The sequence below is a fragment of the Tiliqua scincoides genome, chromosome 1 (genome assembly GCF_035046505.1).
Source record: "Tiliqua scincoides isolate rTilSci1 chromosome 1, rTilSci1.hap2, whole genome shotgun sequence".
NCBI classification, from domain to species: Eukaryota; Metazoa; Chordata; class Lepidosauria; order Squamata; family Scincidae; genus Tiliqua; species Tiliqua scincoides.
This window is the reverse complement of record NC_089821.1, coordinates 74522936-74542154: the sequence shown is the minus strand read 5'-3', so window position 1 is coordinate 74542154 and position 19219 is coordinate 74522936. Positions and strand designations below refer to the sequence as shown.

At 41.5% G+C, this 19219-nt stretch overlaps 1 protein-coding gene across 2 annotated transcripts in view; it reads left to right on the top strand.

The window, feature by feature from the left end:
- XRCC5 (X-ray repair cross complementing 5) overlaps window positions 1-19219 on the top strand; it is a 48109-nt gene that overhangs the window by 8441 nt on the left and 20449 nt on the right. For both annotated transcript variants that reach the window (XM_066611687.1, XM_066611686.1), the window contains exons 6-16: window positions 745-933; window positions 1721-1835; window positions 2572-2710; window positions 5305-5417; window positions 7530-7592; window positions 8227-8364; window positions 10493-10583; window positions 14023-14156; window positions 15100-15296; window positions 16781-16874; window positions 17869-17938. In XM_066611687.1, the coding sequence (XP_066467784.1) occupies window positions 745-933; window positions 1721-1835; window positions 2572-2710; window positions 5305-5417; window positions 7530-7592; window positions 8227-8364; window positions 10493-10583; window positions 14023-14156; window positions 15100-15296; window positions 16781-16874; window positions 17869-17938 (1343 nt within the window). The remainder of the gene's footprint in view (window positions 1-744; window positions 934-1720; window positions 1836-2571; window positions 2711-5304; window positions 5418-7529; window positions 7593-8226; window positions 8365-10492; window positions 10584-14022; window positions 14157-15099; window positions 15297-16780; window positions 16875-17868; window positions 17939-19219) is intronic.

Sequence of the window (19219 nt, the reverse complement as noted above, 5' to 3'; positions counted from 1 at the left end):
TGCAGTTGTAAGAAGAAGGTATGTTTTGTCCCATCAGCAGTGCAGGTATGTAGATTGTACACATGGTTCAGAACAGAAAAGGTGGCTGAGAATAGTGAAGCAGTTTCATCCTCCTCCAAATCTTGCCTTTGCCAAGCCATGACAGACTAGTTTTATTAATAGCAGATGAAAAAAGAAAACTGAATTCACTCAGCCCACACCTCTTCAGAATTGGTGATGGATGAAGTTCAAAAGACAAAGGAGAAAGCCAGCCAGCACAGACAAACTTCTGAGGGACATTATAAAATCATGGGGAGGAAGGTTTGCCTGTTTCAAAAAACATTTTTGTTGTTTAGGTCCTGTGATACAATGCTGGTGTTGACACACAAATTGCAACAAAAGAAAACTTCTTGTGGCTGCACTATATTCAACTCTTAATCTGAGCTCTTTCAGCAGAGGAATATGCATCAACTTTATTTAAGAATTCTCAGGTTGTTGCAGCTTATTAAGATCCTACACAAAACTAGTCATGTCACCAGTGACTAATAGTGCAGCAATAAATAAGCATCGGTGTGGTCTTGCTGAGGCTTCAGAATGACATTTGAAAGTGTATTGGAATAAAGGAAGGATATACAGCATCAATTCATGTTTCTTTTCTTTTTTCCCCAGAAAAGTCATCTAAATTGATTTGCAGTTGTTGTATTGGTGAATGAGGAACATAAAAACAATTTTGTCTCTTCCCCCCCCCCTTCCCCATATTCTTAGCTTGCCATTTCCAGCAAATGAAGAAGATGGAAGCGGAGATGCAAACGGTGGTGCACATTCTAATAGACCCCAAAACTCTTTTCCAAGGAAGGGGCTAACTGAGGAGCAGAAAGAAGGCCTCCAGATGGTGAAGAAGCTTATGATTTCATTAGACGAAGAAGAAGGTTTGGAGGACATTTACACATTCAGGTGAATACTCTTGCTTCTACTTTTAGAACCATTTGCTTCTTGTGTCACTTACAAGAAAGATGACTCTTTTGCCCATAAGAGCCTACCCACTGTTTAGTGACCCATATGAGCCTCACAAGCCTTGCTTTCTGGTCTGCCTTTGATGCATATTCATTTGGCAGGGACTGGGAATCAGGACATCAAGTCTTCTGATATCAGAATGCTGGTAGAGAGGTGGCTAGGCAGGCTTCCTTTGGCAAAGAGTTCCACAATATGGAGGCCAAAACACTGAAGGTCCTGTTCCTTGCCACAACATATTCTAGCTGACCAAAAGATGGCACATAGCAGGAGCACCCTCTTTTTTCACCCAATCATAGGGCTGGTTTCTCACCTGTATGCATATGACTTGATTGCTCCGTACTTGCAGCTGAATGTGCGTTTAAACGCAAAATTCATATGTGAATGTGTACAGATGTGTGACATTGGAAAGCATTGCATTTGAAGAGATGTGAGGCAATAGGAAAAGTCTGTCTGTGAAATGATATCTATGATGGTCCTGTATGATCTATGATGATCATACCTGCAGATCTTCATTTAGCACTCATCAAGTGATTAATGTATGTGAACCAGCACACACAGTTATGTGCAGACCTCATCTCCTCTCATAACCCCTTTGAGTGAGAGAAACTATACAATTTTGTAAAACTTAATTTTGTTAAAACGTACAAAACAGGCCTGTATGTGCAATGATAACGTGGAATATAGGACAATTTCACTAGATTGCTGCCTCCTGTGTTCTTTCATGTAGAGAGAGTCTGGAGCGTCTTTCCGTGTTTAAGAAGACTGAACGGAGACCCATGGCTTGGCCATGCCAGCTCACAATTGGTTCTAAATTATCTATAAGGATTGTGGGCTATAAAGCAGTAAGTAACTAAGACCGTACTATAGTTTTATCTCAGTATTAATATAATTGGACACTTACTGATTTCATAAAAGTGAGGCACTATTTTATCAGGGATGAATTGTTTATAATTTTTTCATCCACTATAAGTGATCCATCTTTGATGCATCTTAAAAATATTCGAATATTTTTAAAAATCTTCAGTTTAAAGACAGTATTGCTTCCACTTTTCACTTGTGCCCTGAACAGCATGGAAATCTAGAAATTAAGGGCAGTATTTAAATTTCTGTGCCATGTAAGCAGTGAAGACTGTGTACAGTCTCATATATTATGCTGGCTTTGCTCCATGCCGTCAGATTTTGCCTTGTTCTTTCAGCTTGACCCTGAGTTGGAAAGGAATGTGTCCAGGCAGAAATTCAAAAGGTGAAGCTTCCCTAGAAATACACATGATGACTATCTGTCTGCATATCAGGCACTGTTATTCCCCCAAATGCCACAGACTGCTGTAATGTATGCCCAAACAGAACTTGGTTTTGCACCTAAAATCAGATCGCATGTATAATCCCAGACACTTTTTTTGTGTTACACACTATCAGTGATACACAAAGAAGGAGGTCTCACATGTCCAGGACACAGTGCAGTATAAACTGAGTTGCTGCTGCCTATGTGGCTGAAGAAATGGGGCTAAAGAACTGTGTGCAGTTAATGTCTCATCCTTATGTATAAAATTATTTTTCCTTGTAAATTCTGATGTCAAGTTTACTGAAGAGAAAGTGAAAAAATCCTGGATGGTTGTGGATGCCAAAACACTTCGAAAAGATGATGTGCAAAAAGAAACAGTTTACTGCTTGAATGATGATGATGAAACCGAAATTCAGAAGGAGGATGTTGTTCAAGGTATGTCTTCTACTATGGGCACCCTGAGGAGATTTTTCCAGGGGAAACTGTTTGTAAAAGTATTAGCATGTTGTTGTTTAGAAATTTCTCTTACTACTCTTGTTTTCTATGTTTTCTCTGCCTTTTTTGAAAATGAATTCCTTGGCACAGAGGTTATGTATGTAGTTACCCTCTTCTGTGTAAGAACGGGAAGAAGCGTTGATGTAAAGTGTCCAGGGTAAAACCTGTAAGTGATTTGAAGGATTAGGAACTTTTTTGGAAAGGAAAGAAAGGTTGTAAGATAGTAGGTTGTAATGTGGAATTGATAACAGGTGTTGGTAGGAGGAATGAAGAGTATTTAAGTTAGGGAGCCATTGTAGAGAGGAGAAGTCAGAGTCATTCAGTTTTAGCAGTCAGTAGTCTTACTGTAGTTGAGGAGACCCAGTGGATGGAGAGTACAGGACAGTAAGAAGGCAACTTTAGAGATTTAGATGTATTTTCTTGGCTGCCTTGCCTTATTATGTTTTATTAATTGAACACCCTCTTGTACTGGCCTTAGATAGAGGGAATGTTTTAAAAGATCTTGTGTGTTTGTCTGACTAATAAAAGCTTCTTTAAGTTTATGAGTCTGCGTTAGTGAATTGTGTGGACGTAGGGGCTGAATTGCCTCAGTGAACCTGATATAGGGTTGTATATGAAGTAACAGGCGTGTGGAGATAGCAAGCATACCATGGGTTTGCACTGAATGGTCAAAAGTAGAAGTCAGTAGAGCTGAGTACAGATATAGGCCCGAAGGCAAGTATAAACACTGTGTCATTCCCCTTTATTTTTTTCAACTTGAGCACAGTAGTCTGCATAGACTTTTAGCAGCTCAGTCTTGTCCTGGTCATATGTATTGACTTAACTATGTAGTTCACAAAAATAGGGCAAGGGAGCTTGCGAACATATGACCACCCACTTGTTTGATCCACTCCTGTTATGTATGATCAAAACTAGTTGCACAATGGTGGACTCTGTGCTTCTTCCGTGGTTAAGTTCAGTCCAGTTTTGCTGTATGGCTCCACTGGGCCAGAAATTAGGGATACTGCCATACACCCCCTCCCATTTAGTGTAAAGCAGCATATTGGATCTCTGTTCTTGCTCCCCTCTTCATACTTGCATTGATTGTTACTTGAGGCCAGAGGGCAATGCTTATTTTTCTCCAAAGTTATTTCCTTAAGCACCTCTCATTTCCTTTATTCAGCTTCCCTTTTGGTAGTGGAGGGTTGTTTTGTTTTTTAAAGAGGTAGCCTTGTCATCTGAAGGATAGGGTGCAAGTGCTTTAAATAAATAAAATACAGAAGATGTGCCCTTGAAAAACAGAATGGTTTCTTTGTAGATGAACTGCTGATTTCTCAGAGAGCACTGGAGCATCTTTAACATTTTGTTAAATGTTAAAACATGTGGCATTTTGTTCTGTGAAAACCTCAGAATGCTTCTCTTAGTCTCCTGCCGATTTGTTAGATTGTTGCATTTGAATTTGCAAAAAAAAATAAAAAATTCAGTGCTGTTCACATGATTCGTTTCTTGAGCACATTTCATGTTTGCATTATTGGTGCAAGCATTAAGGTGAAACAAAATAGGGCCCAAGGAGAGGAGTGGCATTTATAATAGAGAGGGTTAATTTGATATATGTTAAAGACAACCATTATAAAGGGCTTTGGGACACATGTGGGTTGTTACAGATAGTGGGGGCTCTTCTGGTTATCAGAAGGCACAAGCTCCATAAGTTTATTAAATGTTACAAGTGGGAACCTGTGAACATGACAGGTGTGGATAGGGAATTGGGCTCAGAGGAAGTGGGCCTTCTGAAGCCAATGCGTTTGTTCCTTAATGCTTTATACCAGCTGCCTCCAAACCCCGGCCTGCGGACTGAATCCAGGTTTGGGAGAAGCCACTTGCTCTCCCTGTCCCCCAATTGGTATGATACAACACAGATGTCGTGTCTGTCCAGAAATCCAGGCACAATGCTTGCTGGGGCATTGCACCATAGACATAACTGCCCAGAGTGTTGTGTCACTCTGTGTCAGGGGACATGGAGAGCCATGGTGCACTGGAATGGTAAGCTTTAGTCGTGCCAGGGAAGGCGTTCCTGGTGCACAGCAGTCGGCACTTTAGAGACCGCTACTTTGAACTGTGATGGCGGCAGCTCTCTCAGAGATTAAAAGATTCTTAGTTATGGGGCTCTGAATTGAGCTTGGAGGATGTGACCCTCGCTCTTGAAGGGATCTTTAGGAAAGGAAGTTCTAGCAGAACATGCACGAGAGAGTGCTGGTTTCTCCCTTACGTTAAACCCCAGACTGGAGAAGCCGGAGGCAGGCCTAACTCCTGACCCTTGCTTCAGACTAGCTAACTAATCCTGGCTGGTTAGAGGCTCATGCCTGGGTGCTACTACCTGAGTTCTGGGTGTGTGCTCCTGCTGATTTGGGAGGTGAAGGTTGTCATTCCAGTCCCCCTTTCTGTTTTTTTCTGCAAGGCTAACCTGTCCTCCTCCTTCCCTGCCACTCCCAGCCTCTTTAATGTCCATCCAAGGTTACTGCTTTACTGACACAGGGAGCAATTCTTTCATTTTGCAGGATTTCGTTATGGGAGTGATATAATTCCTTTCTCTAAAGTAGACGAGGAACAGATGAAATACAAGACAGATGGAAAGTGTTTCGCAGTATTAGGGTTCAGCAGATCATCTCAGGTATGATTGTTTGTGTTCAGAAAAGTGCTTGTTATTTAATCCTATTCTCTTACTTTGACATTTATCCCCGGTCGAAAAGGTTGTTCCAATAAGTATCAAAGGAACTCACTGCTTATTGTGGAAAGCAGTGGATCTACTCCTGTTTTGTAATACATTGAAGCTGCACCAATTTATTTAACCCATTTCTACCCAGCCCACAGGTGTACACATTTGATTCCGGTTGCGTGTATGCAACATTGGGCAGAAATAGCTTAAAATTGGGAATTGGAGTGTGTATGGCCTTGCCCTACTATTTGTGCCTGGGAAAACCTGGTCTCCTCTTTATTGAGATGTGGTCAGGGCTATGTTTGGAAGTGTATAGGCAGTATCTGATGAAGTCAGAAGCTGGAAGAGTAGCTGGGTGAGGTTTCTAGTGATCAGAGGGTGAGATCCGTGTCTTGTATAGCTCTTTTCCCCTACCCCATGATTAGCAGAATAAATTTTGCAAACTCAGAGGCCCACATAGATCTGCTTAATCTGCAAAATTAATTTCAAATGGGGAATTCAACTTTTGTTACAGAACTTGAATTACTACGTCACATAATTGGATCTTTTTTTTTTTTTTTTTATAAAGTTGGAGTACCCGTGACCCTGATTCATCCATTGTGAGTTCAGGGGTGTGCTTCATTTAGCATGGTTGTGATGTGAAGTACAGTGTCAACAAAACACTTGACAAAACATACAACTTGTGGGTGTAGGACTTTCATATAGACGGTTGGCTACCAATCTCCATGAGCAGAATGAAGCTTGCATAGGAGATCTTCCCCTGCACCCCTCACCAAAGCCTCTTCTGAGTGCCTAACTTTGTAGTGATTTCCTTCTCCCCTTACAACCTTCCCATGCACCTCATTCTGTTTCCTTCCAGGGAGTCCTTGTTCAGGCGGCTGCTTTAGGTAAGGGAGATAGCAGAGGATCCTTTGAGCAAGCGTCATTCTGCTCTTGTAAGTTAGGATCCATCCAAATTAAAGCTATGGTCCTTCCTATGGAAGTCCTATGGGACCATAAGTCCCATTCAATTGTTTGCTTGCCACATTTATATGTCACCTTTCTGCTTAGGCACTCGGTCATTTGAGAGTTTTGTTCTGAAATGAAGAACGCTTCATAGCAATTGTGCAATTTATAGGTAGGATAAGATTGCTTTAGCTGTTTGAAGGTATACTGAACTTGGTGATACGGTCAAAGGATGAGAGCTACTGAGTAATGGGAAAGGGGGAGATTGCTTTTATAATTAGAAAGGTAAGGATTATTAGAGATAGTCACCTCCTCTCTGTACTCCTCTCTGTACTACTGCAGACCCACAGTGCAGGTCAAGAACATATGGTAAGAATCGGAAACTATACAAGATTAATGAAAGAATAATAATACATTATCTGCAAGTTGGAGATGTTTCTCATGAGATTGTTATAGTCAGACTCCTTCCCTTTCCTGAGTTACTGGAGAGCACGTTGTGAGGGAGGCAGAACAGTTTTCCCACTCACTTGCTTGCCCAGCGTGCCAAGCGGTTTCTGCCTCGATGAGAAGAAAAAAATCTCACTTGCTTTTAAAGCCACTGGGAGCATTTGGAAACAAGGTAAGCTTCTAAGGAACATGATTAATTCAGTATAGTACTGAATTGTACTAATGAACCAAGTGTGATAGGGGCGACAGAGCTCCAAGTGGTGGTGGTAGAAATCTGGATCCACGGATAACTGAAACCACGGATACCAGATCCGTGGATATGGGAGCACACCTGTATTTATTTTACTTGGTAGTAAACCCACTGTGTTCATTAAGGCTTAGGTTGTAATCCTATCTTAATCACCAGAAGCAAAGTATTTGCAACGTAAGGATTATGTGTTTAAATGTAACTCAGAAAGCGAGACAGAGCCAGTGCAGAGAGTTTAGGCAATGGATTATATGATGGTAGCAATTACAGAGAAATCTGCTGGAATATTTTGTACTGTAATGCAGTACCATGTTTGACCTTTTAGATAGGGAACTGAATGTGCATGTCTTTGTAACAGTTACTTTAAAGAGTTTAGAATGATGCTGGCAGAAAAGCAAAACTAACTTTCCAGAAACATCCGTTTGTAGGTCCCAAGACATCACTACATGGGGAACCAAGTTCTGAAAGTCTTTGCAGCAAAGGATGATGAGGTGAGATGAACCAACTGCTAACTTACAAGCCGAATAGATTGTTTTCCTTAAGTGTTAATGTTTTAAGGAAGCACTTGCAGAAAGCTATGAGAAGCAAATGATGCTATATAATGCTATAGAGCTATATGACTGTGTCACACAGAAATCTGCCCTGCCCTGCCCTACCTCATCAGGCTGTAGCCTCGTATGCCCTTTATTTCATGAAGTCCCCATTCAACCTCATTAGTTTGGAGTGAGATACAGTCACTGTACCTTACTCCAAACCAATCCGTGCACATGCCAGCTTCACTAGATGCTTACCTGATTGCTTCTGGGATGAAGGAACTTAATTCTTAAATAATAGATCATTTGCTCATCCCTAACATTGGTGATACTAAAGTATTCCCTAATCCATGTTGGAACAGAAAAGGAGGGGAAATGTGAGGGTTTTCACCTCAGACAGCATCCTAATTCAGAATTCTTTTTGGTGCTGTGACCTGGTTTTGCACTGTCACTGTTTCTTATGCTTTTGAAGAAGTAAAAGTGAGTTTTGGTTAGAGTGCTAACTCAACACAGAAATGTCCTTATTTCTTTGATCTTCTGTGTGTGCTGGACTTTAATGATGCTTTTATGTAATGTTGCATCTCTTTGGCAGGCTGCAGCAGTTGCCCTTTCTGCCCTGATTCATGCTTTGGATGAGCTGAATATGGTGGCTATAGTGCGTTACGTCTATGATAGAAGATCTCAGCCCCAAGTTGGCGTAGCTTTTCCATTAATTAAGAATGATTACGAGGTAATATTTTTATGGCAATATAGTCCACAAAGGGCCAAATCCTATCCAGTTTTCCAACACTGGTGCGGCTGTACTGTCAAGGCACACACAACCTGCTTTTGGGGAGCAGTCACGGAGGCCTCCTCCAGGTAAGGGAACATTTGTTCCCTTTCCACAGGGCTGCATTGAGGTTGTACTGGAAAGTTGAATAGGATAGGGCCCAGAGTCTGTTACAGTCCTCTCTTCACAGCTGAGGTGGTGGTGGTCACATAACTCCCATATAATACAGTGTTATATTCAGAATTTCAGGTCAGTCTTTTTCCACAACATTTCTAGACAGCTACATTATAATGAAGCAGTTAAGAGTTGGTACCTAAAATCTGGCACAGTGTCAGAGCCCTTCTTAATAAATATGTAACTGCATATGTAGGGCCTTCTCAGTAGTGGCACCAACGCTATGGAACTCCCTTCCCCTTGACTTAAGAATGGCTCCCTCTCTTGAGACCTTTCGGCAAGGCCTGAAGACCCTTCTGTTTAAACAGGCCTTCTGAGTTCTTGGCCTTTTAACATCTTTTTAACATCTTTTAATATTTTTTACAGGCCTGATTCTTTTATGACTTGCTGCTGCTCTATGCTCTTTTTACCTATTTTTTACTCTGATTGCTGTTTTTAGTATGTGTTAATATGTTTTTATTTGTTTTTAAATTGTTTTTAATTATGTTGTAAGCCGCCTTGAGTCCCTTCGGGGAGAAAGGCGGGGTAGAAATAAAGTTATTATTATTATTATTATTATTATTATTACAAAGGAAACTTCAGAATGTCTCTCTCTCTCTCTCTCTCTCTCACTCACTCACTCACTCACTCACACAATCTACAGACTGCTGTGTCATTCCTGCTGCGTGCATTTTTCATGATTTCCCATATGGGAAGCAGTACTCAATAAACATTGGTTTGGTTAAACAATGACTAAAATGGGGGTGGACATAAGATTTCATGTTCTACTGACAGGTGTAAATATCCAAGAGGGAAGTGAATAGTTTAAGATGCTGTGAGCTGGAGGAAGTATGTGACTGAGAGACTGTAGAGAGCAGCGGATTGATGGCCACCATTTGGAAGTAGGCTTTCACAATAGCATAAGCAGCAAATTGATTGGTTACTGTGAAAAACCAATAAGTAGAACAGAAACATGTTCTCTCTTTTGTAGGGAACATGCCTTACTTGGCAGAGGCACAGAGGAGGATGTCAAGCCAATGGGTAGTTCTGAAAACATTAATTATTGTTAGGGGTATTTACATACTGTTTTTCAATAAAAAGTAGTTCACAAAGCGGCTTACATAGCACAATGAATCAATAAATAGTTCCCTTTCACCGAAGGGCTTACAATCTAAAAAAGATGCAGAAGAGACACCAGCAACAGCCACTGGAAAAGATGCCACACTGGGGTGAAAAGGACGCTCTTCCTTTGCTAAATGCCTTGTATTTAGAGGTACCTTAAAAGGTGCCTCTTTGCTCTGTTAGCCAGGGTCTGTCTGCCTGTGTCTGTAATGCTTCATTCCTTTGAATCATTTTGTAGAGAATTTTGTTGTGAAATATGTACTGATCTCGGATGCGTTGTGCAGCTCAGTCTGTTGAAAGGCACTGGTTGTTCGTTTTAAAGTCCTAAATGTTTGGCATCTGGGTACCTGGAGGACCACCCCTTGTCAATGAAATTACCCAAAATTGTGTGTTCAAAATAAGACTCCTGTACATCCTCACCATTTGAAATTAGATGATGACAACCAATGAGAGAGTCTGTTGTACCACATTAATGAAACACTCTCTGTAGAGAGTCTCACCTGACACCAGTGGTGATGCCTTCTTGGTGTCAGGTGAAGACTTTTTTTTGTTCACCCAGGCATTCTTGTACATTGTGTAAATGGTTTTATCTGCTATCTTGGTTTTACTGATTGTGTGGCTGCTGTTCTCTGCTATCTTTATTGAATTCCATTGTGTTTTATTGTTTTAATATTATTTTAATATGTACACTGCCCTGGGAACCTTGTGCTGAAGGGCAATTTATACATTTCTATAAAAATAAATTTAATGCTGCTTTGATGCACTTTTTTATGTGAGATTTTTTTTTCTCTTTCCCCCTTCCACCCCACTTTAGTGCCTGGCATACATTCAGCTACCTTATATGGAAGATCTGAGGCAGTACATGTTTTCATCGTTGAAAAATAATAAAAAGTGCACTCCATCAGGTGAGCTTGTACTTTTGATTTGATTTGCTTCCTTAAATACTCATTGTAATATGTGTAACCTTTATACTTCCTGAAACCCTGATCTGTAAAATGATTATAGGTACATCCAGATGTTATGGTTTTGGGGGAGACTGTTTTTAAGCATTCCACAGCTAGTGCCAGCATCACATTTCTGGAGACTCTTGGGGCAAAGTCTCTCACAGGACCCCCATGAGACCCTCCCCCACTTGCCTGCCCTCAATGATGCATTACGCATTACTGCTGGCACTGATTGAGCGGTGAGCCTGGCCAGATGGGCCCTCTAATTAGCATGGTCTTTTGGCCACTGCCTGACCTAGCCAACCTCTGATACCACCCATATCCTCATCTTCAGTCCCTTACCTTTAGTGGAGTGATTTACCTCTTTCTGCCTCACCTGTGGTTAAACAATACATTAGAACTAGTGTTCCTTGCTGTTAAGGCTAGGCCTGTTAGCTAATCCACCTCATACTCTGATACTGACACATTGCTTAACTTTAAAGTGGGGAGTGGGAAATTTACTCTGGGGCAAGGGGACAATCTGGTACCCCACACCCTGCTACTTCTAGTGTCTTCAACACTGGACCTAGGATTAAACATTGCTGCATCTATGCTGGCCTACTATGGTTTTGTGACATAGTGCATAGACCATAGATTCTTTCTCCCTTTTGCAGTTCTGCAACTGTCTTTTCCATTTTTCTGTATAATAGAAACCTCTCTAATAAAATTTTTGCGTAGTCTTTTCTTGAATTAGTAGTGCTATGTGTGTGTGTGAGGTGTGAATTATCAGTCCTAATTTCTTCCTTCTCTATCCAGTTCCTAGTCTGTAGTTGGTGATGGTTTAACCCAGTAGTTCTTGAACTTTTCAAGCCTGCAGCTCCCCTGATCCTTGTGGCCATTGGCCATGGCTCCCCATTACATCACCTCACCTCAGTTACCCCCAAAATGGGATGAAGGTGTTATAATTATACACTAGAAACAAAAAAACAGCTACCAGCACTCATTCCTCCTGCAATCCTAACCATACTTACCTGAGAGTAAGCCCCATTGAACAAAAGACTTTGTTTTGTGTGTATCTGCTAATTGCAAACTGATACAAACTGAGACCTAGAGACTGTTTGGCTGCAATCCTAACCTCACTTTCCTGGGAGTAAGTCCCATTGAACACAATATAACTTCCTTCTGAGTAGACCTAGCTAGGATTGTGCCTTTTGTCTTACAATAGCAGCCAACAGAGTACCCCCCCCCCCAAATGGAGGCAGGAGAAAAAAGGGGGGTGGCTGAAAAGGAATGGGTGTTTTATTTTTAATCAATTTTTGGAGACAAAGCCATCAAGAGTGGCTTTTTTTCTTTTTTGAAGGGGGAGGAAAATGAGAAAGGTGAAGATCCTTGGTAAAGCTGACACAGACCTCAAGCCTATGTAGGTCTACTCAGAAGTAAGTCCCATTTGAGTCAAATGGGCTTCCTCCCAGGAAAGTGTGGAAAGGATTGCAGCCACACCGAGCAAGATTACAACTCACCCCCAGAGCAGATGGGGGCATGCTCACACACATACACCCCAACATGCAGATGCCACCCCTGTTCCCCCCAGGCAAGATGGAGGAATGCAGGCTGGGGGCATTTGGACACCCCCCCCCCCACTAAGAGCAGACTGGCTCCTTCCTTCCCAAGCATCGGAAAGCGCTGAGCTGCTTGTACTTACTCTTCCTTCCCAGTTTGAAGCCTGCCAGGAGCTTGCCCTGTGCTGATGAGATGCAGCACCTCTGCCGCTACCCAGCCAGCCTTCTCTCCCACCTCTCCCCACCCTGTTTCACAGCCCTCCCCACCTCATGCTGCCGCACCCACCTTACAGCTGCAGAAAAGCAGCAAGTCAGCAGGCAGCATGTGCAGCTGAGCAGCGCAGAGCAGTGAAGCTACAGCCACCTCTCTCCCCAGATGCCTCATGTCATGACCAGAAGTGACATCATCAAGCAGAAAATTTTTTAACCATCCTAGGCTGCAATCCTACCCACACTTATCCAGGAGTAAGTCCCATTCACTATCATTGTTAAAAGAATAGACATAGTAGCTTGTTAAAAGTACAGGTCTGTAACATTTTCCCAAATGCAGTCACATCCCATGGTAGCATCAAGTCTAATAGATTAAAAATAAAATATTGAAATGAATGGGGACCTACCTGAAATTGACTTGTGACCCACATAGTGGGTCCCGACCCACAGTTTGAGGAACGCTGGTCTAGAGTAAATGAAGGTTATGTTGCGAGCATCTAGCATTTGTCTATGTATGTCTGTGCTCTCAGGCACATGGTTCCTACATTTTTGAAGTACCTGGTACTGGTTACTGTCCCAAGAAGTATAGCAGCTTTAGCAGACCATAGTGTGACCCGGTGCAGCTTATTAAAAGCCCCATTGAAAAAGGAATTGAACAAAGTGGGGAAAGGGTAGGGAGAGGTACAAAAGTGGGCAGGTGAAAAGTTTCTGCAGTTGGCTTGATGGATACGAAAGATAGTATTGCCCAGCAGACGGAGCTGAGTAGCTACTTAAGGACAAAACATACAAATCCTCAATACATCTCTACTTGTGTGAAAAGAGCAAATATTATTAATGCCCTGTTTTTTCCCCCATTATCTTTTGGACATGTTTAACCCTGCAGAAACTTCTATGTTGGTTAAGCAGCTTGAACGTGTTGGACATGTTCCTGCCGCAGTGTTTGTCCTTATTTATGCCTGGACTAGCTAAACCTCCTGCTGGAATTGGTGGGTGCATACCATTTGGGCAGGAAAGCCTGTATATCTTGGGAAGGGCTGGGAAGTGGCCAGGTGGGCTCTTTGTCTCCAATCATGTAACTTCATTACATTGTCAAACCTAGGTTAAGTTCAAGTAGAGGTGGATTTGGCTGCCCAGTCAAGCAGCATGTGCCAGTCTCAGTAGGAGGGTTGGCTAGGAGCTACTGTCTCTGGGTAAAGCCCAGATATAGAGAAGAACCAATAGACATCCAGTCACATTATTGTTTGGAAATGACATTTCAAACAACGGGGGCTGCTGCGGGAGGATGTCGTAGCAGTTTTTAGGATGCTGAGCCAGCAAGAAGCCTCTGGGGAACTGGAAGTAACAAAAAATAGGGAGAAATAGGCAAAAAAAAAAAAAATAGAGTGGAACAAGTCATTAAACACACCAGGGCCTAGGAAAATGGAGGTGACTTGCTCAGTGGTGTTCCTGACTGGATGCATATGTACTTTTTTCCTCAGATGCAAACTGCTTCCACTGACTAATATTGGCAAAAGCAAATGTAGCACAGTACAGTGATAGGCACTTTGCTAGTTGAAACTGTGAAGTAGGAGACAGTTGGTTTCTCTGCATTTGAAGGTATTCTGTTCTCTGAAAGTATATTTAAAAATTTTTATCTATTTTTGATGGCCTAGAGGATCAGTTGCGTGCTGTTGATTCACTGATTGATTCCATGAGTTTGGTTTATGAAGATGAGAGAGAAGAGACAGTCGAAGATATATTTAAAAATAGCAAATTTCCAAACCCTCAGTTCCAAAGATTGTTCCAGGTAAGTTGATAATCTTACCACTGCTCTTTGAGTATTTGCTCTTTGAGTATTTGCTCTTTCTTCATATTCTCAATTTTCCCAGTTCAACGGCAAAGAACTGCTTTCTAGAAAATGTCATGTGGTAAAATTCGGTCCACTGCTTGGATGTGAGGACAGCTTTCACTTAACTATTGTTGTTAAATTGAAAAATTCTGTAACCTCGTATGCCTCATCAGAATTAGAGCAAGATGTTTTCTGCCAGCCCAGTCTGGCTCTTTGCAAACTAGCTACGTGGGTTGGGGACCATGTGCCATATTCAGAGGTTTTGTGGTATTACAGAGCAAACAATGTAGCAGCTCCCTTAAATTATGTAACGTTTCCCCCACAATGCGTCACCCTCCATCTACGTGGTTCAATGTGGGAAAACCAGTACATGACCCCTCATCATTTATTTACTGCAGTCTCACAGAAAATGTGTGGGCAGCATAAAATAATGCGGTATTTTAATACTGAATGTGTTGGACTGCATCTCGAAAATTGCTATGGAGAAGCTGGGTATTTTGACAGGTAAACCTGAGGTTAAGCGAAGAGGCTTTATCATCTGGCTTTTGGCTTTCCGTGGAGCATATTTGGTTTTGTATATTGGAAATAGTCATAGTTGTGAAAAGTGAAATTCAGGATTGTCATTCCAGTATTTTAGAGTTTTAAAATTCCTGCAGTCATGCAAATCTCTTTTAGGAGTACATCAATGAGCATCTTGTTATTTTAACCTCAAGCCTTCCCTTGTAATTTTCACAGTCTGACCATCCTTCTTTCATGTCAAGAAGTATTGGAACTGCTCTACTTCAGATCTCCACACTGCTTTTGTGGAAAGCATTTTGCATGTTAGGAGCAAAAGTTAGCCAGATGTGTTACATTACCATATATGCTTACTAATTCAAAATTGCTTGTATTCTCCTGGTAGTGCCTGCAGCATAAGGCTTTTCATCCTGATGCACCTCTACCCCCTGTTGAAAAACACATCTTAGACATGTTGGGGGCACCCCAAGAAGTGACAGAGAAATGCCAGGTTCCACTTGAAAAATTAAAAGCACTTTTCCCCTTGAAGGATGCTGGCAAAATAAAAGAGCAGAGGACAGCGCAGCACATCTTCAAAGACAAGTAAGTTGAGACAGGGATCATGAAAACCATTCTTTAGCTGTTTGTAAGATTCAACTACCTTGGGCCGTAGAGGCTCGTTTCCCTAGGCTGCTTGGGATTCTGTTGCACCTGGAATCTTAGGTTGTTGTGTTGGCCAGAGGGCTTTGAGTTACCTATGTGAGGAGAAGGAGGTAGTGTTTTTTTTGTTGGATCTAGTCTTTCATGTTGGCATAATCTTTCTGCACAAAGTGTACATCAGAATTTCCAGATATGCAAGTTGCTATATGGGACATCAGGATTGGGCAGCCTCATTGATTATTGGCAAGTGGTGAGGAACCTTTAGTTGGTGCAGAATACTGCAGGCAGCTTTTGATGGTGGTACTGCATAGGCTGTTTGTACCTTTTCAAGTATTTGCTGACATTCAGGTATGAGCTATTTAAACTTGGAAAGTGCAAGAGCTGTGCAGCCAGGATGATGATTGTACCATGGTTCCTTCTCACATGAAGGAATGGGAATCCATGGGATGTAACTATGCAATCTCCTTGCCAACGTGGTTCTTCCATCTATCTTGATGTCCTGAATCAACTTCTGCATGCTTCTGCAGTAACATGTGAACCAGGCCACGGTTTAAGTCTTACTGGAGTCTTTGCAATATGCTGTATGTTGGGAGAAGATTTAGATGATGACACTAAAAGTACATCTTGTTTAAAAATTAGACTTTTGAAAGTTCTTTCAGATGTGGTATAAGGTCACCCAGTGAGAGAGTTCTTGCATACTTAATTGGGGTTTGTCTAGTGAGTACAGACAGCTGTAAGCTGAAGTTCATCAAGCTCTTACATATGGTGATTGAGGAGATAGACAGTTCTTCTATGTACACAGATAATTAATAGCTATCAGTTTCAAGACAGGTACTAGCAAATTACATTAGAAGAGTAAATAGATTTCTTTCTTAAACTTTAAATTTCCATTATCTCTCCTGTCAGTTTAATCACTAAAAGGAATCTGATAGGAATGCAAAATATCACGAAAACGTTTTTTTTTTAAAAAAAATTGAAAAGCAAGCTGTCATATCTTCCAGCTATAGGGATGAGAGTATTTGATTTTTCACTATGAAGGGAAAGAAATCTCTGGCCAAAATCACAGCCTTGGTGGGCATCCTGTCGCTCTGGACTCTGGATTTGATCCCTTAATCTCTGCTGCTGCTCCTCCCTGCTGGCTAAACAAGGTGTAATTTGTCAGGAGTTTAAAAGACAGCTGAGGCCCAAATCCTAACCAGCTTTCCAGCCCTAGCACAGCTATGTCAATAGAACGCGTGCTGAATCCTGCAATTGGGTGGCACTCATGCAGGCCTCCTCAAAGTAAGGGAATGGTTGTTCCCTTACCTCGGAGCTACATTGCCCTTATGTCGGTGCTGGAAAGCGGGTTAGGATTGCACACTGAGTAACTTAAATGTTAATTATTCCTAAAATTCCTTTCAGATTGATAGCTCTTTTTTGTCTACTAGTAATGAAGATGAGCCCAGTACTAAAAAGGCAAAAACAGAAGATGATGATGGTGACTTCAGCACTGCAAGACTTGCTGAAGGCAAGGTTACTGCAGTAAGTATTTTTTGGCAAAGGTTACTTGATTAGATTGGTGTCCATGATAGAGCTATAATACTGTTGCCTTTTCTGCACCTCCTTAGTCCTAGTGTGTGGACATTCTTCATTAAAGTTTCGAGCAAATGCAATGTTTATAAAGACTCCATAACATCTTGGCATCTGATCCAACGGCTAGGGAGATCTCATTTTAATATACTGAAGGCTGAACTATTGTAGTGAAACAATGAAGTTTCAAATTCTGAAGTCTTGGGTTTGTCTTCTCTCTTCGTGTTGATCTGCGGCTTAAACTGGCAAGTCTCTGTGTACTCTGCTTTACGAGATTTTGATGCCTTATTTGTCTTCCTGTGGTAAGTTATCTAATGGATTCAGCAAAGGTGGTGTTGACTTTGGAAATGGTTGGCTATACTAGAAAAAATAAAGATTTTCCCCCTTCCAGTTACTGTATTTCATCAATTTGTGCAGTTAAATGTAGGCTTTCCTTTGACCTCTAGAAGCCATGCATGGTCCTCAGCTCTTATTTGCTCTCTCATAGCTTACATTTTGGAATGCCTGAGTGGTCTTAAGATGGGCAGTGAAGTCATCAGAATGTTTGCTTTTTTATGCAAGTGCCAGTTGGAGGTCCAGTTCCAGCTGTTCTATGCCCATATCTAAGAATTATTCCAATTAAGCATGTGTCATTATAAATTAGTAGTCTGTGCTATTGGGAGGTTCCCAAGCAGTACTAGGAAAGCAACGTGAATAAGTTATTTGATCCATCTTGTTGGAGAAGGTCACCAGCTAATGGGAGAACGGTACAGTACAGTTCATTTTATAGAGATGTTCCTGTCGTATCTAGTTTTGATCAAGGTATTTCTGGTTAATGCGTATCCAAAGAGCTATTTGATTTCATAAGACAAAAAAAAAAATCAGGTTCTAACTGCTTTCAGTAAGATGGGGTAAGAGGAAACAGGTGCGAGACCGGCACTGTAAGCCTTGCTGAATTATTTTGTAGGTTGGAAGTGTTAATCCTGCAGAAAACTTCAGAGAGCTGGTGAGACAGAAGAATGTTAACTTCAAAGAAGGTAAATGGATGTTTTTCCTTCTTTTCAACAAAAAATTGACAGCCTCCTTGCTGTTTCTGAGCATAAGGTATTTGGATCCCAGTCAACCGACCTGTCTTGTCAGCCTCCAGTCAAGACAGTGTAGGCTGTATTATTATCCTACATACTCCTGGAGAAATAAGCTCTCTAGATCCAAATTGAGGTATATTGGGATGTTGCCACTGCTCATGTTTAGCTCTGAAAAATATAGTCGTCACATTCTAAAGGTCATCTCTCTGTTAAGATGGGAAGTAAGTGCTTTTAACAGATAGTGGCTGAAAATTAAAGAGGGTGTATAGGAGGAAGTACAGTAAGATAATTTACTTAAAACTACCTTTTACATCCTTGGCCTTACAAAGGTATAGTATTACTGTACTAAAAGAGTGTTCTCTCTGTATAGCTGTATCTAATCTTCCATATTTTACAGTGGAAAGATCCTGGTATACTTTGTAGAAACCTCATGCTTTTTTATAAATAGGTCTACACACGTTTGCTTATATGGGTAACCAGTCAAACTGGTCACTTGATGAGGAACCTTTCCAGTTGTCACAGTCCTTCCCCATAGAAATTTTCTCTTTTAGAGCTAGTCCCTGTTCTTACCACTAAAGTGCCATTCAGTAGTAGGGTGGGCAAGTCTGCATTTTAACTTTCACCTGTTTCTAGCAGTAGATAGTTGATGCTAGATAGTCATTGTGTTCCCTGTTCAAAAAGAAACATAGAATGGTTGGGGGGGGGGGGAGAGATGCCATACTCCAGACTGGAATGAACTGTCAGCATCAGGTTACCTGTTTGGAGCACATCTTGGCTGTGTTCATTTCCTGATTCAGGCTGTATGTAGGAAAGAAAAACTGGGGGGTGAGGAGGAAGCATGTGTTTGAAATCTACTTGTGATTTTATTGTGCAGATGGAGAAGTCATCCAAAGAAGGCTCATGTCTATCCACAGAGATAGTTACTGAGGGATAACCAAGGGAGGGTAAGCACCTAGGAGTGATAACACAGGCGTACAAAATTGAGGGTCAGAAAAGTTTTTCCCAAACTTTATGGTGGTTTGATATGAATTTGGGGTGCCGATTCAAAAAATGGCATCCATTTTGCCCTATCACGTCTAATTTTGGAGACGCGGCATAGCCTCATTAGTGAATGGTTCAAGCAGCTTCCTCATGAGGAAGCCATGGTGTAGGCTTCCTCATGAGGAAGCTGCTTGAACCATACACTAAAGAGGCTATGCCGTGTCTCCAAAACTAGACGTGATAGGGCAAAAC